This window comes from Megalobrama amblycephala, linkage group LG24, assembly GCF_018812025.1.
Source record: "Megalobrama amblycephala isolate DHTTF-2021 linkage group LG24, ASM1881202v1, whole genome shotgun sequence".
NCBI lineage: Eukaryota > Metazoa > Chordata > Actinopteri > Cypriniformes > Xenocyprididae > Megalobrama > Megalobrama amblycephala.
The window spans coordinates 3,222,795-3,246,834 of record NC_063067.1 but is presented as its reverse complement, the minus strand read 5'-3'; the positions used below and the strand labels follow the sequence as shown (position 1 = coordinate 3,246,834).

The window sequence follows — 24,040 nt, the reverse complement described above, 5'->3', positions numbered from 1 at the left end:
AGATGAGGAATAAGAGTCTAATCTAGAGAAACCATCGCTCATTTTCTAAAAAAAAAAATTAAAAATTATATACATTTTAACTATAAATCCTCATCTTGAACTCTCTTTCTTCTTCTCTACTAGAATTCCAGCAGTGTAGACACTGCTAAGTGTATTACTGCCCTCCACAGGTCAAAGTTTGAACTAAATTGTAATATACAATATGCTAGTGCAAGTATATAACAATTAGTTCAAACTTTGACCTGTGGAGGGCAGTAATACACTTAGCAGTGTCTACACTGCTGGAATTCTAATAGAGTAGAAGTTAGCTAGCTAGTTCAAGATGAGCATTTATGGTCAAAACGTATATAATTTTTAAAAATATTTTAGAAAATGACCAATCATTTCTCTAGATAAGACTCTTATTCCTCGTCTGGTATCGTTTAAAGCTCTTTGAAGCTGCACTGAAACTAATTTTGACCTTCAACCGTTTGGTGCCCATTGAAGTCCACTATATGGAGACAAATCCTGGAATGTTTTCATCAAAAAACTTAATTTCTTTTCGACTGAAGAAAGAAAGACATGAACATCTTGGATGACATGGGGGTGAGTAAATTATCAGGAAAATTTTAATTTGAAAGTGAACTAATCCTTTAAGTCCATGCGTTCTTGTTCAAGAAATGACAGTGGATGTAGCATTTCTGTCGTAAAGAAATGGCCAAATATTAAGTGTACATTTGAAATAAATGTTGTAAGCCAACATTAAACAAGGATTAGATTTACGTTGTAAAGTGTAAAAACAATTGTCAGGCCGCTGGAGCCAGGGTTGCCAGGTTTTCACAGCAAAACCCACCCAACCGCTACTCAAAACGAGCCCACTCGCATTCTGGTGGGTAAAATTCGCATTCCAGGGGCTAAATATCATGTTATCAATGCTTCAACCTGCGGACGTGAAAAACAAACCCGCGGCAGCAGTGTTAAAGTAGCCCGATTCCACGGGAAAACCGCAGACTTGGCAACACTGACTGGCGCCCTCTGCAGGCATTTGTTATAATACATAAAGGCGGAGGTTCGATTACTCAGAATAATCGAATTATTGCTCAATTACCAAAGTAATCGTTAATGACAGCCCTAGTTTAAAGCAACATACGTGCGCTATCTGTGAAGCACACGTACACAGAATCACGCAAACGTACGCATTCTTACCATTAATTACTGTTACTCTTAATATCTATTGATATTCACTGAATTGTAAACAGAAAATACTCAAAGACAAAGTCGTAATATCTATATATACCGTGTAGTCTTATTCTAGAACTATAAAATAAATGTCAATACTGTCGTCTATACATTTTAGCCAAATATAAGAGTTACTATGCAGAATCAGATAATATATATATACTACAACCAGAGTAGAAACTGAAGCCTGCACGTACAGTGCTATACATATTATATATATATATATATATATATATATATATATATATATATATATATATATATATATATATATATTCCCATGTATTCCCATAGAGCTATATAATCTTCTTTTAGACTGTAGTTATCCAAAAACAAAAAAATACAGTAATTACATAAATAATACAAGAAGTGCTATCAAATATTAAAAACTAAAAAAAGCCAACAAAAATAAAGATGGGGACATATAGGCCTATCCTTAATATGTAAGAAGAAAAGGTCCATTAGGGGGCGCCGTTCACAGCGCAGTCTCTTTAAGGTCATTCAGGTTTGGCAAACGCGAACGAAAGTGGCGAGCGAAGCCCGGTTTGGAGGTCAGCTGCTCGGGATACGGGTTTCCCTCGGGACGGCCCAGAGCGGTGGAGTGCCAGCCGGACTCCAGGGGCCCCGGGGCCGCGTACGCCGCCTGCCGGCTTTTGGACTGCATGGAGCCGAGGCCGCGAGGCTCCACGAAACTCCCGCCTTTGGAGGAGGACTGCGGGGGCAGAGGGTAGTGGAGATCTGCTGAGGTTTGGTTGGAGGACGAGGAGGAGGAGGTGGTGAGATGAAGGAGCTTCCGCAGAGACCTCAGAGGCTGAGAGGCAGAACAAGACCAAACACACATTACTGGTTAGATATATTTATACAGCACCAAATGTTCATCTTTTTTGTGTAATTTAATGCATTTAATCTGATACATATTTTTATAAATTACACAATCTTATACATATCTGATTGTGCATATTAACTCAATAAACACAATTTATATGTAATTTAATCAATGCATAATTTATAAAAATCAAAAACTGAGTCTTTATAATCTATAATATGAATGTAATTTAATGTGTAATGTCTTTATTTTAATTTATTTTTATCCTTTATATGATTTATATGTAATTTAATCATTAATTCATAAATATGAAAACATTCAGTTTTTGATTATGTATATATCATTTGTTTAGATTCAATTTAATGCATAATTGATCAAATTCAAAAAATGAATCTTGTTATATAATTTAAAATTATTTATTTAAATTACATAATTTATATACAATTTATTTATATATGTAGTATATGATATATATATATATATTTTTTATTTGTAAGTTAATTTATAAAATTGATAAAAATCAAAAACTGAATCTTTTTATATAATTTACATATATTTTAATCATATAATGCATGTACTTACATGCATGTAATTTTATATATAATTTATGAAATCACAAACTGAATCTTTTGATTATATAACACATTGAGCTGTAACACACAAGTGTACTATTAATAAAGCTACTATTGATAAACTCCTTTATTACTGTGTAGGTTTTTCAGAACTAGCTATTGAGAGTAATTTAACAATTCCACGTGTAAAATGTAATTTAAGATTGTTTAAAAATTATGTAATAAATGTATATAATTATTAATTTATTGTTAAATTACATCATTATGTAAATGTAAATTTTTTTTTTAATTGAAATAGCCTATGTGTTGTGTATGATGACATTTACACGTAATATTCACAGAAACACATTAATTAAAAGTAACATGTTTCTATAATAATAAAAACCACTACTATTTCTATATAAATTAGGCTTATTATAAATTATTTTTATTTTATTATTTTATACCCATTATACTATTGCTCAAAAGTTGTCAGTAAGATCCTTTTTTATTCAGCATGGATAATTGATGAAAAGTGACAGTGAAGACATTTATAATGCAAATAAATGCTGTTCTTTTGAACTTTCTATTCATCAAAGAATAAAATATATCACAGTTTCCACAAAAATATGACTGTTTTCATCATTGATAATAATCATAAATGTTTCTTGAGCATCAAATCATCATATCAGAATGATTTCTGAAGGATCATGTGACACTGAAGACTGGAGTAATGATGCTGAAAAATCAGCTTTGATCACAGGAATAAATTACACTTTACTAGATATTCACATAGAAAACTGCTATTTTACATTGTAAAAATATTTCAGAATTTTTACAGTATTTATGATCAAATAAATGCAGCGTTGGTGAGCAGAAGAGACTGTTGTTCCCTTTTTTATTTCCTTCATTGGTTTAATTTCTGTAAATGCATATATTTCTTTTCATTTTTAAAAGGTGCTACATAAAGCATTACTAACAATAAATTCAGTGTGAGTGGTCTGATGTGTTTAACACCGCACTCTTCATCCGCGGAAAGCAGGCAAGTAAACAAAATTATTTAACAGATGTTTGTTTGTGTTAGTGATTGATCATGGCTGCAGTAATTCAGTGTCTAACAGTGAAGCGTGACGGTCAGCTGTACCTGAGAGTGAGTGTCAGGCGTTCTCTCCACGGGCCAGTCCGCGTCCCGCTCTCGCTCCGGATCCGGCTCTCTGTCCCGGCTGCGCTCCCGGTCCCGGCTCCGAGTGCGATGTCTGCTGCCCTGGTGTCCGTACGAGCGCGACGACTTCTGAATCAGCACCTGATCCGGCCCCTCGCTCGCCACCTGACCAATCACACGCAGCACAGAGCTGTCAATCATCTCCACATTTACATACTACAACTAACAGACAAAATAACAGAGAAGAACAGCCCGGGAGAGAAGCGTAATCATGTTTTCTGACAGGTGGATTTTACAAATATTTTGATTTTTCTTCTAAATATGACTTTTTATGATGATGGTGATTATTATTCCTCAGATTAATCACAACATCATCATATTCAGCATCAGCAGGTCCAAGAAATGACAGATAAAATCATTCCACCACTTTAATCAAAATGTTTTGAATTCAGTTCAATTGAAGTTTATTTCTATAATGCTTTTCGCAATACGTTTCAAAGCAGCCTTAGAGAAAAATACAGCTTTACATTTTTTATTATATTTTTATAGGTAAATCTCACCAAAAAATCTTCTTTTAGTACCTGAAATCATCAATGATTTTTTTTTTTTTTTTTAATTAAAAGCAGCATAATTCAGTACACAAATTGCATTTCTGTACATGAGAAATTTGGGACATAAATGTCTTAATTATAATAAAAACAAATGTATAATGTGTCTGTTTTCTTCTGATTTTGGAGGAAGATGATTTATCAGTTTCACCCTCATGGTTTTACTTCAGTCTAAATCAAAATAAAAATCAAAAGGAAAATTCTTGCACATGCAAATTACAGGATGCAAATATGAACTCATTTGTGCATGAGGGCGGAGTCAGTCTCAGAGGTCTGATGACATCACAGATCTAACAGCCAATGAGGACACACGTACCCAGCCCACTTCAACACAACGGTTAGTCTTGTTAATTCATGCAGCGGGAGCGGTTTAGTTTGTTAGAGGCGTATGTATGGAGACTCGTGTATACCATCGGTGTGGCCACTAGGGGACGCTCTCTCTCAGAGGAGCTCCGCGTGAAGCTCCTCTGAGAGTGAAACAGAGGAAACAGAGCTTTCCTCATGACTGGAAGTCGCTCTTCAGCAGTGTCTGTCTGCAATACAAGAGGCACAAACTCACACAGAGATCTGACACACGACTCCACTGATTTCATCTGATTAGGGTTCACAGTTAATTATTGAAAAATATTTTACATCATTTGTTTTCATTTTAAATGGGTTCAATTTCTGTTAGTTTTGATTAATATTTTAAATTCGTTTTTTATTATTAGTTTTTAAGTTTTAGTAATTCCGTTTTTTTTGTCTATAAAGTTATTTTTTTATTTTATTTTAGTACTTCTATTTAAACTAAACAAAAATTAGAAATGTTGAAAATTTGTAACTAGCTGAAATAAAACATTTTTTATATTTCATTTAAAATTGTATTTCAGTTAATGTTAATTTGAATGCATTTCCATTTTATTAATATTTTGAATTAGTTTTTATTTTTCCATTTGGATTTTAAAGTTTTAGTAATTTTATGTATTATATATATATATATATATATATATATAATTTTTTCATTTCTATTTTAGTTTTACTTTTAGTTATTTTAGTACTTTAAAGTTAAACTAAATTAAAAAAATAGAAATGTTGCCTTGGCAACTAGCTGAAATAAAATAAGATTGTTTTTATATTATATTTCATCTGATTTCAGTTAATGCTTATTTTATATTTTATTTAATTTTAAGTTATTTAAAGTAAAGAAAATGTTTTTTAAATGTTTTTTTTTTTTAACAATAATAACCAAACAAACTGGGGAGCCTGAGAGATTTTAACTCTCTAGAAACAATTTAATATTGATTAGGGTTTATAATTAATTATAAAAATTCTATTTTCATAGAATTCATTCTATAAATTTCATTCTAGTTTCATATAGTTTCTAATGATTTTCACTGAATAATTAAATTTTGGACCATTCCTCACACAAAGCTATCAAAAGATTTGGAATAGAATAGAATAGAATAGAATAGAATAAAATAGAATAGAACCAAACAGAGTAGAATAGAATTGAATAGAACAGAAGTGTAGAATAGAACAGAACAGAGTAGAATAGAATAGAATAGAGCAGAATAGAGTAGAACAGAATAGAATAGAATAGAACAGAGTAGAATATAATAGAACAGAATAGAGTAGAAGAGAACAAAGTAGAATATAATAGAACAGTAGAATAGAATAGAACAATAAAGTAGAATAGAACAGAGTAGAGTAGAATAGAATAGAACCGAACAGAGTAGAGTAGAATAGAAGTGTAGAATAGAATAGAACAGAGTAGAATAGAACAGAATAAAGTAGAATAGAACAGAGTAGAATAGAACAGAACAGAGTAGAATAGAATAGTACAGAGTAGAATATAATAGAAAAGAATAGAGTAGAACAAAGTAGAATATAATAGAACAGAGTAGAATAGAATAGAACAGTAGAATATAATAGAAAAGAACAGAGTAGAACAGAACAAAGTAGAATATAATAGAACAGTAGAATAGATTAAAACAAAAAGTAGAATAGAACAGAGTAGAGTAGAATACAATAGAACAGAAGTGTAGAACAGAGTAGAACAGAATCGAACAGAACAGAGTAGAATAGAACAGAACAGAATAGAGTAGAATAGAACATAATAGAACAGAACAGACTAGAATAAAACAGAATGGAGTAGAATAGAACAGAATAGAGTAGAATAGATTAGAACAGAGTAGAATAGAATCGAATAGAACACAAGTATAGGATAGAACAGAACAGAATAGAACTTTTGTGGTGGTTGTACTGTGTTTTTTGGAGATTGACAGATGTGGTCAGGAAAGAGCAGCGTGAATATTCTTCTAAGTTTCTGCTGTGTTTCACAGAAAACAATAACAGCATGTGTGTTTGTAATGAAATAAGGGGAATAAATAATGACAGAATTGATATTTGGATGAGCTTTTGGTTTTAAATGTCAGAGTCAGTTGAGTCATGTCACAGGCTCTCGTTTACGGACTGGGTTTACACTCTACTACACATTCACCTGTGATACATGAATAAAAGGATGTAACACACATACACACAGAGACTCACGGCTTGTGACTTCTTCTTCTTCTTCTTCATGGATCTGAAGAAGCCTTGTTTCTCTTTCTCTTTGGTGGGTTCTGGAGGGCTCACGTCCAGCGTCTCTGACCCCGTCCTCATCAAACAACACACTTACAACGTCAGTAACACTGATGCTTCTAATCTAACATTATATTATACTGTTATTTCTATTAATATTTTGAATTAGATTCTGTTTTTATATCTTCAGTTTTCATTTTAATTTCAGTTAAAGTGTAATTTTGTAGCGATTTTGTCATTTCAATTTTTTTTTTTTTTAAGAAAACAGAGAGTGTAAGTGCTGCATCCTCACCAGGGGTCATAGGTTGGTTGGTGTATGTTGTGGCTGCTGTCTATCGTGACCCCTGAACTCTCATGGAACGAGTTATCGGGTCTGGGTGACGGCACTGGTGAAAACAGAAAAACATGCACATACTGAGTGTGGAGAAGAGGTGAGATGAGACCTGGAACCAGTGCTGGGGAATGTGACCTTTAAAAGTAAAGTGTTACAAAAAGCGATATTGCATTGTTAAAATGCATAATGTAACTATTGCATTACTTCTTACTCGCTCTCTCTTTCTTTTTATTCAAAGTGGAATTTCTTTTGCTGTTGTTTTTTGATTGTCCTCCCAACATAGTTTGACTTCAATGACTTTATTGCAGTGAATACTGCGAGGCATGCAGTGTTGACAGTTTTGTTGATTATAATGGGAGCAATCTAATTTAGTTGTTTGGCGCCTGCAGTGTAGACACTGTGTGGAGTGCTGCATGACTACAGTACGGGGAACAGAGAGGTTTTCAGTTGCATTTGTTAATAAATAAATTAGACAACATGATAAAATAAAACATGTTACTTGCAGTGCATCAGCCCTCTATAACATATGTTTAAATAAAAAGCAGGATTTGTATAAATGTGGTGTGACTGACCCCTGTAGAAGCTCCCGACCCGTCGCGGCACAGAGTCGGCGTACATCATGCGGTTCTCTTTGGCGGATCCGCTGTCATCCGTGAGCTGCTCGTGATACACGCCTCCCTGCAGCATCAACATTCGTCACAGACGTGTTTCAAGCAGAACAAGTGCTGAATGTAACACTAAGGACATTATGTGGCATGAACATTGACGATTTCCCCTCTGCATAAACTCCAAACAAAAGGAAACAACTGAAATGCCACCTTCAAGAATGACAGAGCAAAGCAAATAGGAAAATGGGCAGCAGAAGGAGGAACGTAGAGAGAAAGAAGTAAAGAGACAGTGAAAGAGGGAGAAAGCAGGATGGTGCGGACCTCGCTTTTTTGCCGTGGTGTGTGAAAGGTGGTGGTGTTGTCCCGTGTGGACTCCCGGATTAAAGGCCGCGTGTGACTGACCTCTGCGGCTGCGGGGTCGGTCTGTTTATGGAGAGATGAGAGCAGGTGAAGCACAAAGCGCCAGCACACATTCATATGATCACTCCATCACACACAGGATCTGTTCCAAACCCTAGTGAACTGCCTACCTAGTCAACATTCTTAGTCATCATACTGTACACACTAGATAGATAGATAGATAGATAGATAGATAGATAGATAGATAGATAGATAGATAGATAGATAGATAGATAGATAGACTGACTATCTATGTCAGATAGATAGATAGATAGATAGACTGACTATCTATGTCAGATAGATAGATAGATAGATAGATAGATAGATAGATAGATAGATAGATAGATAGATAGATAGAAATAGTCAGATACAGTGGGTACGGAAAGTATTCAGACCCCCTTAAATTTTTCACTCTTTGTTATATTGCAGCCATTTGCTAAAATCATTTAAGTTCATTTTTTTTCCTCATTAATGTACACACAGCACCCCATATTGACACAAAAACACAGAATTGTTGACATTTTTGCAGATTTATTAAAAAAGAAAAACTGAAATATCACATGGTCCTAAGTATTCAGACCCTTTGCTGTGACACTCCTATATTTAACTCAGGTGCTGTCCATTTCTTCTGATCATCCTTGAGATGGTTCTACACCTTCATTTGAGTCCGGCTGTGTTTGATTATACTGATTGGACTTGATTAGGAAAGCCACACACCTGACTATAAGACCTTACAGCTCACAGTGCATGTCAGAGCAAATGAGAATCATGAGGTCAAAGGAACTGCCTGAAGAGCTCAGAGACAGAATTGTGTCTGGCCAAGGTTACAAAAACATTTCTGCTGCACTTAAGGTTCCTAAGAGCACAGTCCTTAATCCCATAATCCTTAGATAGATAGATAGATAGATAGATAGATAGATAGATAGATAGATTAGATATAGATAGACGATAGATAGACTGACTATCTCTCTCTGATAGATAGATAGTCAGATAGACGATAGATAGATAGACTATTTATCTGTCTGATAGATAGATAGATAGATAGATAGATAGACAGACAGAAATAGTCAGATAGATAGATAGATAGTCAGATAGATAGATATATGATAGATAGATTATTTTTCCTATCATTTCGAAAAGGTGAAGATACTTTAATTCTGAGTTTTGTCCAACCTTGGTTAAAATGTTGCTTTAGAAGCTGGCTGCCTGTGTAGACAATAAACAATGAGGCAGCTCATTAAGGTTTGGAACAAATGCATAATATTTACAAGCCACACATCCAGACTTCATTCATCTCCGGTCCTGGAGGGCCACTGTCCTGCAGAGTTTAGCATCCTGATCCAGACCCAGCAATGAACCCACTCTACATATCTCACGAATGCTTACAGGCATCAGAAAGCAGGCAAAACACTAAAAGAAAGAGGCTTGGACTGACCTGGTCTAATCCTGCATCCCGTGACACGGCGCTGCCCATGTGTCTCGGCAGGGTTCGATGCTGTAGTTGAGGGGTCAGTAGCTGTAGACTGCTGGCCCTGGTGGGCATCCCCTGCCCCACTGCCAATCCGCCCGTCTCGCCCCCATGGGGACGCCCACGTTCCCTCCGCACGTACATGGAATGCCTGTGCGGCCGCTGCTGGGAGGAAAACGGGCTGGTGTAGCCCACACCATAGGGGAAATCTTGAGGAGCCGAAAGAGACAGTCCCACTCCGGAGTCGAGCGGATCAGCAGGGTTTCCGTCGCTCTGCTGCTGGCTCTTTCGTGACGAGGAGCGGCGGGTGGAAGGCTCCGCCGTGCTTCCGTCCCGTTCCAGTTTGCTGCGACGTCCCACAGCGGGACTGTGTCCCCCATGTTGCATGGATGGGCTGCCCGGTGCCGGCAAGTTCAGGTTCATGTTAAGGTCTAAGCAGCTGCTGGGGAAATAGCGGGGAGAGCCGGAGGGGTCGTCCGGGTGCAGTCGCATGTCGCTGAGGTTGCTCACGGATTTGGCGTCACTAAGCACTCCGTGACTCTTGGACAAACTCAGGTATGAGGATGACCCCTTTCCGCCCGAAGAGGATGACGCAGTCGACTCGCCATAACCATGACGGGTCTGTTTCTCCCGGTCCCCAGTTAGCGTGCTGTTTTTGCCCTCCACAAAGGAATGGCGGTTCTGGGAACGAGGCGTGTTCGATTTCAAGTACTTGGCCCCCGGGCCATCTGGCGGTTTCCCGAAGTCAAAATCACCCATTTTTGATTTAGCCTCTTTAGCGTGCTGCAGGCTGGCCAAGTCTTTACCACACGATGCCGAGCGGTTGAGCGGTTGAAAGGATTTGGGGTGCATAACTGGGCTCAGGCTGTTGGTGGACGGTACCGACCCGTTCAGGAATGCTTCAGAGCTGGGTGGGTGGAGGTCTTCGTGCCCATGACGGGGTAGACTGGAGCAGTCGCGACTGTTTGAGCGATGGTGACTTGAACTCTTGACAATATGACCCCTAAAAGCCATTAAAAAAAGTTTACATGCATCCAGAAATTCGGTTAATAATCAGATTAATGGCTCAAGTGGATTGAAAAGCCTTCATTCCTAATGTTTGAGGAAAAGTGCTTTTTAGCTGCTTAGCCTATGAAAATTTTTCCGAAGCCCTTTTTTTTTTCCAATTTTATTTACTCTCACTAGAGCTGCACAATATTTTTAGTTTCAAATACGGATCGCAATTCTCCCACGATTGAGTGAACAAAATAGTTAATCGTGTGCACAATTTAGTAAATCGAAGGAATGAAATAATACGTTGAGCGCACGATTTAGCAAACTGAGGGAACGAAATAGTAAATCATGCGCACAATTTAGTAAATTGAGAAAATTAATAAGTAAATTGTGCACACTATTTAGTAAATCAAGTGAACGAATAAGTAAATCGTTTGCACTATTTAGTAAATCGAGGGAACGAAATAGTAAATCGTTCGCATGAGGGAACGTAAAGTAAATCGAGTGCACAATTTAGTAAATCAAGAGAATGAAATAGTAAATTGAGTGGATGATTTAGTAAATTGAGGGAACGAATAAGTAAATCAATAGAACGAAATAGCAAATCGAGGTAACGAAATAGCAAATCGAGGTAACGAAATAGCAAATCGATGGAACGAAATAGCAAATCGAGAGAACAATTTAGTAAATTGAGGGAACAAAACCGTAAATAGTGCACAAGATTTAGTAAATTGAGTAAACAAAATAGTAAATCGTGTGCGCAATTTAGTAAATCGAAGGAACGAAATAGTAAGTTGAGCACACGATTTAGCAAACTGAGGGAACGAAATAGTAAATCATGCGCACAATTTAGTAAATTGAGGGAATAAATAAGTAAATTGTGCACACTATTTAGTAAATCGAAGGAACGAAATAGTAAATCGTCCTCCCGATTTAGTAAATTGAGGGAACGAAATAGTAAATCATGCGCACAATTAAGTAAATTGAGGGAATGAATAAGTAAATTATGTGCACAATTAAGTAAACCGAGGGAATGAATAAGTAAATCGTGGGCACTATTTAGTAAATCGAGGGAACGAAATAGTAAATCATGTGCACAATTTAGTAAATTGAGGGAACGAAATAGTAAATCATGCGCACAATTAAGTAAATTGAGGGAATGAATAAGTAAATTATGTGCACAATTAAGTAAACCGAGGGAATGAATAAGTAAATCGTGGGCACTATTTAGTAAATCGAGGGAACGAAATAGTAAATCATGTGCACAATTTAGTAAATTGAGGGAATGAAACCGTAAATAGTGCGGAGGGAATGAAACCGTAAATAGTTTAGTAAATCGAGGGAACAAAATAGTAAATAGTGTGCGCAATTTAGTAAATCGAAGGAACCAAATAATAAGTTGAGCGCACGATTTAGCAAACTGAGGGAACAAAATAGTAAATCATGCGCACGATTTAGTAAATTGATTGAAACAGTAAATCTTCCATGTCATGTGCGGGGCTCCGTAAGTGAATGATTCAGTGACTCACTCAAATACTTCATTATTTCATTACTGGATGAATCAGCGTTTTTTTGAAGGAATCTCTTGAATAAATGATTCAATGACTATTTTTTTTAACAGTCACTTGTTGCCACCTGGTGGTGTAACGATGTAATCAATCCTTGCCATCCATGTTACTTTCAATAGGTGATTTGCTCTATTATGATTGCTTTTGCAGACATCAGTGTTTATATCCGAACTATAAACTTTAATCCCAGTTCTTCTGTGATAATTTGAATATTTTTAACACATAAATAATGATACTGTGTGGTTGAAAAGCTGTTTCATACGTATACATGACAACTGCTCTCTCTGGCTCAGCAGCAGCAGATTTGAATGTTCTGTTCTGACTCTGTCAAAGGTTTAATAGACAGGTGAATCGTTTAGGAATGAGATCGTGTGGGTGTTTGAATCAAGATCGCAATCTTTTAACAATCGTGCGGCTCTAACTCCCACTATTTAGCATTTGGTGCTAAACGTTTTTTTTTATACATGGAATATCTGATGAGTGACCTACTGAATGTATCAAAAATGTGCAGATTACAACCAGAGCACACAGTGTAATATTCTATATTCCATAATGCAATGCATTCAGATTGACTTTCCATTTAATTTGATATGACCTTGATTTGCAGTATGACGAATCTAAATGAAGTAGGACTTGCTGCCAAAAGCTAAAAACAAGGTATACAAAATTGGTTTAAAAATGCAAAATAACCATTTTCAAGATGAAAAGTGAAGGCAACTTGCTGAAATAGGATCACATAACCACTAATGTTTGAAATATTGCATGCTTAACCGCATAATTAGCTTGTATACACAGTAAGTACGTTAGTGTTCCATTCCAAGTACAGCCCACTCTTCCCAGTATGATTTAATCACTCCTCCTGACCTGCTGGGGGCGCTGTTGTCCAGCAGCGGTTTCCTCTTGGAGGAGCGGATGGGTGTGGGCGTGAGCGGGCCGGGCCGCTCCGTCAGGCGCTGAGTCTGGAAGGCGTGGTGGTTCAGACTCTGTTCAGTCAGATAGCGCTCATTCGGGTTCAACAACAACAGGTTCTGAAAATACGAACCACAATGCCATGAATAATCCTAGTGGATCTTTTAATAGCACTTCACAGTGAAAATAAAAAAAATGTCTTTCTTTTCATTTTTGTGGTGGAATACAATGGAATAAAATGCTTTTGACAGATTTTATTAGATTCACCCAACAAACATCTATTAATATCCAAAAAGGGGAAACGAGCTTCAACAAGTCCATCACACTACAACACCGTTAGCGTAATTACCACAGTGTCCTAACCCTAATTTGTTGAAGATGCTTATTTTAGGCATGATTCACCCTTTAATAAAATGACATGACAGAACAAGCGCCGTGTTTTCTGGTTTTCCGGAGGATAGTTTAATGACAACAATACCAGAATTATTAGCAGCAGGATTCAAATGCAGAAACAAGGAAATCACTGTGCTGAAAATATAATTAGCGCACAATTATCGCGGTGATGATATGTCACTTTCACCTAATGAACCGACGGAGCGACCGTGAGTCACGCTCATTAGCATAAGCACAGACCAGCTGTGCTAACCGCTAACAAACGCAACAACATGTTGACTATCTGTGTGTCTCTTGATACTTTAACAGGTACTAAAAAGGTAAGTAAAGTGTTGTTTGTAGGCTGTATCAACTGATTCAATCCTGAAGTGTGAGCGAATGAAAACCACAGTAAACGAGTGCATGAGAAACACGAACCGTCATCCGCTGCGCTGCATTAGTCATACAGACACGATAATGACAAACCCACATCACAGGTGAACAAAAGAGACGAGAAGGGAAGGTCAGACTCATTTAGATTTGTGTGGGGGGACAGATGACAAACACAAAAACAGTGATTAGTTTGATTATTTAATATTTCATACAGGGTTGGAACGTGAAGGTTAGAGGCAGAAGAACTGTGACTAATTTCTCTCTGTCTATTCATATTACTAGGTTGACTAGCAAATTACCATCACATGTGATAATACACACACACACACACACACACAGGTTTGTTTTTGTGAATTGTGAGGACATTCCATAGGCATAATGGTTTTTATACTGTACAAACTGTATTTTCTACCGCCCTACACCAACTCTACCCATCACAGGAAACTGCACATTTTTACTTTCTCACAAAAACTCATTCTGTATGATTTATAAGCCTTTTGAAAAATGGGGACATGGGGAATGTCCTCAAAAGTCACCTCTTTTTGTAATACCTATGTCATACCCATGTCATTATACACATTTGTGTCCTGATATGTCACAAAAACACACACACACACACACACACACACACACACACACACACACACACACACACACACACACACAGCTATATGCATGAGGACATATCATACACTGCTACTGTTTTATATAACATTAATTATAATCACTACAAACTAAACCAAACTCTAACCCTAAAGAAAACTTTCTACTTTTTTTATATTATATTATATTATATTATATATATATTATATTATATTAAATTACATATAAGTTTTTATTTCATATTATATATATATATATATATATATATATATATATATATATATATATATATATATATATATATATATATATATATATATATATATTTTTTTTTTTTTTATGTTTTTAAAAGAAGTTTTTTCAATGTTGAAAACAGTTGTGTACTTTTTTTTTCAGGATTCCTTGATGAATAGAAAGTTCATAAGAACAGCATTTATCTGAAATACAAAGCTTCTGTAGCATTATACACTACCGTTCAAAAGTTTGGGGTCAGTAAGAATTTTATTTTTATTTTTTTGAAAAGAAATTAAAGAAATGAATACTTTTATTCAGCAAGGATGCATTAAATCAATCAAAAGTGGCAGTAAAGACATTTATAATGTTACAAAAGATTAGATTTCAGATAAACACTGTTCTTTTGAACTTTCTATTCATCAAATAATCCTGAAAAAAAATATTGTACACAAATATTTTGTACAATTGTACACATTAAATGTTTCTTGAGCAGCAGATCAGCATATTAGAATGATTTCTGAAGGATCATGTGACACTGAAGACTGGAGTAATGATGCTGAAAATTCAGCTTTGCATCACAGGAATAAATTACTTTGTCAAATATATTCAAATAGAAAACAGTTATTTTAAATTGTAATAATATTTCACAATATTACTGTTTTTTACTGTATTTTTAATTAAATAAATGTAGCCTTGGTGAGCAGACGAAACTTCTTTTAAAAACAATAAAAATCTTAGTGGTTCCAAACTTTTGGACTGTACTGTGTATATATATATATATACACATACACACACACACACACACACACACACACACACACACATGTATATTACATATACGTATATTAATTATATATACACTATATTTAAAAAATATTTAAATTTTAGTTTATATATTTTAAACTATATTTTATAATTGCATATTTTTATTTTATTATATTATGTTATATTTATTAATTATATGAAATATAAATATATTTTATTATTTATTAAAATGTTATTTTTTTACTTATTTTTAACTGTTTATATTTATATTATTTTTATTATATTATGTTATACTTCTTAAATTATATCACTTATATAATATAATAAATACCATTTATTTTATAATTTTTTTAAATACATTATATTTTATTATTATTATTTTACTTATTTTTAACTATATTTTATATTTATATTATTTTTTATTATATTATTATGTTATATTATACTTTTTAAATTATTTCAATTATGTAATGTAATAAATACATTTATTTTATAATTTGTTTAAATATGTTAAAACTTATTTTTAACTATATTTTATTTTTATTTTTTTTATTAACTTAATTACTTTAAAAATGTTTTTCCAATTGAGGATGTCCCCTAAAGCGATACGGTGTCTGATTTCACTATCTCAGCGGACACGATCATCTCTCACCTTCATCAGGTCAAGCAGGATCGGACTGATGATTCCAAGATATCGTCTCTCCAGCGTCTGTGGATGGCTCACTGAGGGAAACTACACACGGGTTCGTCTTATAAGAATAACGTGCATAATAAGAGCAGGAACACGTGTTAAGTTGACACTGTGATTTCATGTTGCGAGAGACAGACAGACTGACCCGTAGCCCGTGAAAACGTGGGTTGCTGTAGAAGAGCTTCATCTGTTCGGGCGGCAGGGGTCCCAGGACCTTCTGGATGGTGAAGAGCTGGTCAATCTCACTCTCACCCGGAAACAAAGGCTGACCGTCGCTCAGCTCGCCCAGAATACACCCCACTGACCACATGTCCACCGCCTTACCGTACGGCGCCCTGACAGAGACACAGGAGAGTCACACAAACAGGCTCGTTGGACTATTATTATATGTTTAACAGTTAGTTCCGATTGTCAATACACTGAACAGTGCTGACGCCATCATAGGAAATCCCCTTAAACGTTCAAAGGATAGCGACAAAGATATCGCTTTCATCTTCTGACAACTGATGGCAAACTGATTTTTTATGTAAACAAACACGCATGTAAAAACAATGGACAATATATGTATAAAAAACGTTTTTAAGCGCTATAATCGGGTCCCCGTTGCATTTACCAACCCAGAAAACGTGAAAAAGGACAACCCAGTAACTTTGCTTTGGCAAGCCCTTCTCTGTAAGCATGTGAAAAAACAAGCCGATCAGATTTCGCTCCCCTTGTGACATAGGAAGGGATCTTATTATAATACTACCGTCCCTTAATCTGCACGTTTCCACCCATGGCGCCACCATTTTGTTGTTGACGCCATCAGTGTCCAAATATGTTCAATGTAAGGCTGAACACCGTTACTGACAATCCTCATTTTGGCTGCGTGAGATTCTCCAGCTTTGTTGTTGTTGAGCTGTTAAAGCTCCGCCCTCTTCTGGAAAGGGGGCAGGAGCAGCTGCTCATTTGCATTTAAAGGGACACACACAAAAATGGTGTGTTTTTACTCACACCCAAATAGGGGCAAATTTGACAAGCTATAATAAATGATCTGTAGGGTATTTTGAGCTGAAACTTCACAGACACATTCTGGAGACTTATATTACATCTTGTGAAAGGGGCATTATAAGTCCCCTTTAATAATAGATGATACTTGTATACATTAAAAAAAAACAGCCAAAACGTTTTGATCACCCCCTGGTGGTTGGATGCAGTATAGATCATAAACCCCGCCCTCTCCGTGTAATCGAATGGGATGTGAGCCAAACTAAAAAAACTTAAATTACACTTCAAATAATGTATTTCCAAAGATCGTTTCTGTCATTTTAGATAGTTCTTATCATGCAGACGCATGTTCAAGTGTTCATTTTTATAAAATACGTTTGGTTTTAGTTAGATATTTGATGCTATAAAAACGGGGTGTAACATCATGATTGACAGCTGAGTTTGAGATTGAGTGTGGGCGGGACCTTGTTACCACGGCTGCACTCGGGCTACGAATGACGTAATTGGCAACTGTTACTGGGATATTTTGGCTTCATTTTTCTACAGCGGAAGGAAGCAGAGATGAGCAGTCCGTCTCTTTTTACAGTCTTTGGTTCGGACACACACTCACCCCAGCAGCAGCTTCTGGTGAGCGGTACCATCGGGTCGCCACATACTCAGTGTAGTTCGCATCGGTGCCTTCAGAGAGATCCCGCGCAAAACCTGCCAGAGAAACCACAGCAACCTCAGAGAGCTGTCTGATTGGATGAAACCATCCACATCACATTTACAGGGATGAAATGGAGATTTATGTAGCGTCTCAGTTGATTCTTCTGAAAAAGACCCCAGTAATCTCATGTGTGTCTGTTTTAGATTTCTCAACTGTGCTCAACAAAAACACTGAAATATAATTTTTCCTCCCATCTCATTTGAGTTCATATTGAGATCTCTGACTTTAGCAGACTTTGGAGCAAATCTGAGAAATAACTGAGACATAAAAGATCTTACTGGTGATTTTCAGGAGGACAGAAGATGTGCATGTGTGTGTTTGGTGACATTTCCCAATAAAAACAATGAGAACATGTGAACAGACAGACTGAGCGTCTCACAGCGAGTCTGGAGCGAGAGACAGACGACCTGCTGTTGTCTCGCTGACACACACGATACATGAGTCTGATACAGGACAGAATGCAAATCCACCCACAACATTTGCATAGAATATGGGCGTGGCCACAGAACAAAGTCCTGTGATGCGCATCAGACAATCCAGATAGCAGCCCAATGATTGGTGCATCACGATCACATGACAACAAAAACTCACCGAAGTCGCACAGCTTGAGCACATCGTCAGAGCTGATGAGGAGATTCTCCGGCTTGATATCTAGAAAGAGAGACAGACAAATCCATCCATCGTGCATCTGAAATATTTTATTACAGGTGGTCTCGCACCTCTGTGGATGATGATTACAATTAAATGAAATAATTAAAATTTACTTAATTCATTTTTTTTATTTTATTAAAATATAATTAATTTTATTACAGGTGGTCTTGCGCTGGATGATGATTAAAATTAAATAATATAATTAAAATATAATAGATACATTTTTTTGTTTTATTAAAATATTTTTATTTTATTTTATTAGAAAAAAAAAAAATTGTTACAGGTGGTCTGGCACCTCTGTGGATGATGAATAAAATTAAATAATATAATTAAAATCTAATAGATTTAAGTTTTTATTTTACCAAAATATAAATTTATTTATTTTCTATTTAATTAAAAAAATAATACATTTTATTACAAGTGGTCTCGCACCTCTGTGGATGATGAATAAAATTAAATAATATAATTAAAATATAATAGATGTATTTTTATTTAACCAAAATATAATTTATTTTCTATTTTATTAAAAAAAAAATTAATTTTATTACAAGTGGTCTCGCACCTCTGTGAATGATGAATAAAATTAAATAATATAATTATACTTAATTCATTTTTTTTATTTTATTAAAATATAATTTATTTTTTTTTACAGGTGGTCTTGCGCCGGATGATGATTAAAATTAAATAATATAATTAAAATATATTATAATAGATGTATTTTTTTATTTTATTAAAATCTAGTTTATTCATTTTTTATTTTATTAAATGATAATTAATTTTATTACAAGTGGACTCGCACCTCTGTGAATGATGAATAAAATTAAATAATATAATTAAAATCTAATAGATTTAAGTTTTTATTTTACCAAAATATAATTTATTTATTTTCCATTTTATTAAAAAATATAATTAATTTTATTACAAGTGGTCTCACAACTCTGTGGATGATGAATAAAATTAAATAATATAATTTAAATATAATAGATTTAATTTTTTTTGTTTAATTAAAATATTTTTTTTTTATTTTCTTACAAAATAATTTTATTACAGGTGGTCTGGCACCTCTGTGGATGATGAATAAAATTAAATAATATAATTAAAATCTAATAGATTTAAGTTTTTATTTTACCAAAATATTATTTATTTATTTTCTATTTTATTAAAAAAAATCATTAATTTTATACGTGGATGATGAATAAAATTCAATATTATAATTAAAATATTATTATTATATTTTTTAAAATATATATAATTCATTTTATTACAGGAGGAACCCCTGTTGATAATGATTACAATTGAATATAATTAAAATATAATAGATTTAATTGTTTATTTTATTAAAATGATGATTACAATTAAATATAATAATATATTACATTTTTTATTTGATTAAAATATAATTGACTTTATTACAGGTGGTCTGGCACCTCTGTGGATGATTACAATTAAATATAATTAAAACATAATAGATGTAATTTTTTATTCGATTAAAGCACAGGTGATGTTATTACTCGCACCTCTGTGGACGATGTCGTTCTTATGGCACCAGTGAATGGCTTTGATCAGCTGGTAGATGTACGTGCGGACCTTGTCAGGTGGAGCACCGTTAGGCATGTCCTCCAGCAGCTCCAGCATGTTCTGCAACACACACAATCATCTTCAGCAGCCACATCAGAAGAGCGCAGACTGAAGATCTCAGCGTCTCCGTCTCACCTTCTCCACATACTCAAACACCAGGTAGAGTTTCCCCCGCCGCCGAAACGCCTCCTTCAGCTCCACGATGTTCTCCTGCTTCAGCGTCCGGAGCATCTTCAGCTCCCGCATGGTGGTTTCCTTCACCTCCTCATTTTCTGAAGCCACGGTAAAAATAACATGCATTACCTTTCAATTTATTCAAGCACTGAAACTGTAACAGGCCCTAGAAAGTAATCTGCCATTCATGCCTTTGATCTACATGTCGAGATCGTTATTTGCATGTAGGATATAAGTGTGCTCCTAATATGTGTCATCAGTGCAACCTCATTAATATTCATGAGTTAAGCTGCACCATGTCACAGACAGCCGGTCAGCTGATTCTGGATGTTGGTTTCGAGGTCTTTTATGTGATGAGTAAATCAGGTCAGATGAAGGACTTGCAGCAGCTCAAGATCGATGATATTCTGAATGCAGATCCTGCATAACAAGCTATTTAAAACACCTGCGTCTGCGGGAGACTCACCTTCACTGTCCTTGAACTTCTTGATGGCCACGATTTCATTCGTCTCCTGCAACAGAGAAAGAGCAGCGATGAATGAAACAGAACATCAAGATGAGTTTGGGGTCAGTACTAGACTGTATTACGTCTTTAACATCAGTGCCAGTCATTGTTGTTCTTACAGTTCAATTAAAGCCATATTTCTAATAAATGATAAGCAGATGGTTACCAACCATATGGAGACGAACTCTGTCGCAGTTACATACTCAGCAAAGCCCATTTACACTCATATTATTCTTGGCGGGCGTTTTGGACCCTGTGAGTGTGTGTTGAGGAGAACTAAAGGACTCAAACACACTCTCTCTCTGGCCTATTTTACACTCGCAGTGTCTCTATATCCTCCCAGCATCCTTCAGTGCTCTAGATTCACACTTTAACGTGAAACAAACTCTTACAGACAGTGAAATAAATCTCACTAACACTGAAGAACATAAAACATGAAAAACATGTTCATAAATGTGTACAGTATGTTAAACACGCTGATGACAGCACATTTATATTTAATAAATCACAACTTGCTACAACTTTTCCTATACATATATACACATATATACTAGTGTTCAAAAGTTTGGGGTGGGTAAGATTTTTAATATTTTTGAAAGCTTATCAAGATTGCATTTACTTGATCAAAAATACAGTTAAAAATGTGTAATATTATTACAATTTAAAATAGCAGTTTTCTATGTGAATATACTGTATGTTAAAATATAATTTATTTCTGTGATCAAAGCTGAATTTTCAGCATCATTACTCCAGTCTTCAATGTCACATGATCCTTCAGAAATCATTCTAATATGATGATTTGCTGCTCAAGAAACATTTCTTATGCACCGATATATTGGTCAATAATCGGTATCAGCCGATAAAAGCAATTATTTTCATCCTATATTGTATCCTGTCAATCAAAAGGGGGTGGGAAAACGTGTCAGACTGCAACGGATAATGTGTGTGAAGAAAATGTGTCTCGTGTCAAATTTACTCAAAACGTTTTGAGACAGCGCCACCTTCTGGTCAAAAGTTATGAGATTTCAAAAAACGCAAATAGCTTTTGATTAGTTTTGCATATTGTAATGTAACTGGTCTTAATAGATTCCTTGGATCATGCCGAGAACAGTGATACCAATTTTGCCATAGTCGGCCGAATTTCCTATCCGACATTTTAAAACAGTAGGTTTTCAAAATGGCGGACAGGAAGTTCAGCCAACTATGGCAAAAGAACGTCTGTCCTCCTAGAACGTATGTCCAATTTTCAACAAATTCGAGTCAGATCACCTTTAGACCATGGCGGCAAATATTTATGGATTTTGTGTCGATAGACAAAACCGTTTTTCGTATTCCGCATCTACGCATTTGATCGCATAATGCCAACCTGCATCTGAGGCTGTTTTTCTGGAAAGATTTGACATACTGACACCAATGTGTCAGACTGCAACTCATAATGTGTGTGAAGAAAATGTGTCTCGTGTCGAATTTACTCAAAACGTTTTGAGACAGCGCCACCTTGTGGTCAAAAGTTATGAGATTTCAAAAAACGCAAATAGCTTTTGATTAGTTTTGCATATTGTAATGTAACTGGTCTTAATAGATTCCTTGGATCATGCCGAGAACAGTGATACCAATTTTGCCATAGTCGGCCGAATTTCCTATCCGACATTTTAAAACAGTAGGTTTTCAAAATGGCGGACAGGAAGTTCAGCCAACTATGGCAAAAGAACGTTTGTCCTCCTAGAATGTTTGTCCTATTTTCAACAAATTCAAGTCAGATCACATTCAGACCATGGAGGCAAAAAGTTATGGATTTCGTGTCGATAAACAAAACCATTTTTCGTATATTCCGCATCTACGCATTTGATCGCATAATGCCAACCTGCATCCGAGGCTGTTTTTCTGGAAAGATTTTTTGATATCTGACACCAATGCGTCAGACTGCAACTCATAATGTGTGTGAAGAAAATGTGTCTCGTGTCGAATTTACTTCAAAAGTTGTAACAGCACCACCTTGTGGTCAAAATTTATGAGATTTCAAAAAATGCTAAAAGCTTTTGATTACTTTTGCCTATTGTAATGTTACTTTTCTTAACGGATTCCTTGGATCATGCCGAGAACAGTGATACCAATTTTGCCATAGTCGGCTGAATTTCCTATCTGCCATTTTGAAACAGCTGGTTTTCAAAATGGCAGACAGGAAGTTCAGCCAACTATGGCAAAATTGGTACCATTGTTCTCAGCATGATCCAAGGAATCTATTTATCTACTGTTTCAAACTCCTAGAAAGTTTGTCTGTTTTTCATCAAATTCGAGTCAGATCACGGCAAAAAGATATGGATTTCGTATTGATAGCCAAAACCATTTTCGTATACCACATTTATGCATTTGATGGCATAATGCCAAACTGTATCTGAGGTTGTATCTCTGGAAAAATTTGACATACTGACACCAAACTTTATGTGTGTAATTGTCACCCAACACTGACCACAACAGATCAAATGGTGTCAGCGCCACCTATTGGTCAAAAGTAATAAGCATTTATGTCAAATTACAAGTGATTAAATATATGGTAAAATAATAAAAAATGTAATTTATTCCTGTGGTCAAAGCTGAATTTTCAGCATCATTACTCCAGTCTTCAATGTCACATGATCCTTCAGAAATCATTCTAAAATGCTGATTTGCTGCTCAAACATTTCTTATGCACCGATATATCTCGGTCAATAATCGTTATCAGCTGATAAAAGCAATTATTTTCGTCCTATATTGTATCCTGTCAATCAAAAGAGGGCGGAAAAAATGTGTCAGACTGCAACTCATAATGTGTGTGAGGAAAATGTGTTGTGTCAAATTTATTTAAAAAGTTTCGAGACAGCGCCACCTTGTGTTCAAAAATTATGAAATTTCAAAAAATGCACATAACTTTTGATTAATTTTGTCTATTGAAATGTATCTTAATAGATTATTGGGATCATGCAGAGAACAATGATACCAATTTTGCCATAGTTGGCTGACGTTCCTGTCTGCCATTTTGAAAACCAACTGTTTCAAAATGGCGGACAGGAAGTTCGGCCACCTATAGCAAAATTGGTATCATTGTTCTCGGCATGATCCAAGGAATCTCCTTTCGAATTCCTCCTAGAACGTTTGTCCGATTTTCACCAAATTTGAGTCAGATCACCTTCAGACC

At 35.4% G+C, this 24,040-nt stretch overlaps 2 protein-coding genes across 6 annotated transcripts in view; one reads left to right on the top strand and one right to left on the bottom strand.

Annotated features, from left to right (window-relative positions):
• LOC125260280 (E3 ubiquitin/ISG15 ligase TRIM25-like) overlaps positions 1-24,040 on the top strand; it is a 673,153-nt gene that overhangs the window by 155,497 nt on the left and 493,616 nt on the right. The window lies entirely within an intron of this gene.
• LOC125260282 (cyclin-dependent kinase-like 5) overlaps positions 897-24,040 on the bottom strand; it is a 55,867-nt gene continuing 32,723 nt past the window's right edge. The window contains exons 4-19 of one of the 4 annotated variants that reach the window (XM_048178578.1): positions 20,827-20,872; positions 20,322-20,458; positions 20,126-20,246; positions 18,549-18,608; positions 17,851-17,950; positions 16,407-16,596; positions 16,223-16,303; positions 13,159-13,322; positions 9,701-10,736; positions 8,188-8,289; positions 7,831-7,936; positions 7,217-7,310; positions 6,895-7,000; positions 4,776-4,898; positions 3,740-3,922; positions 897-2,029 (exon numbers count right to left, since the gene is read on the bottom strand). In XM_048178578.1, coding sequence (XP_048034535.1) covers positions 1,694-2,029; positions 3,740-3,922; positions 4,776-4,898; positions 6,895-7,000; positions 7,217-7,310; positions 7,831-7,936; positions 8,188-8,289; positions 9,701-10,736; positions 13,159-13,322; positions 16,223-16,303; positions 16,407-16,596; positions 17,851-17,950; positions 18,549-18,608; positions 20,126-20,246; positions 20,322-20,458; positions 20,827-20,872 — 2,985 coding nt within the window. In that variant the 3' untranslated portion in view covers positions 897-1,693. Of the gene's footprint in view, positions 2,030-3,739; positions 3,923-4,775; positions 4,899-6,894; positions 7,001-7,216; positions 7,311-7,830; positions 7,937-8,187; positions 8,290-9,700; positions 10,737-13,158; positions 13,323-16,222; positions 16,304-16,406; positions 16,597-17,850; positions 17,951-18,548; positions 18,609-20,125; positions 20,247-20,321; positions 20,459-20,826; positions 20,873-24,040 lie in introns of those variants that run through there. The other 3 variants (XM_048178575.1, XM_048178577.1, XM_048178576.1) reach the window with 3 other exon arrangements.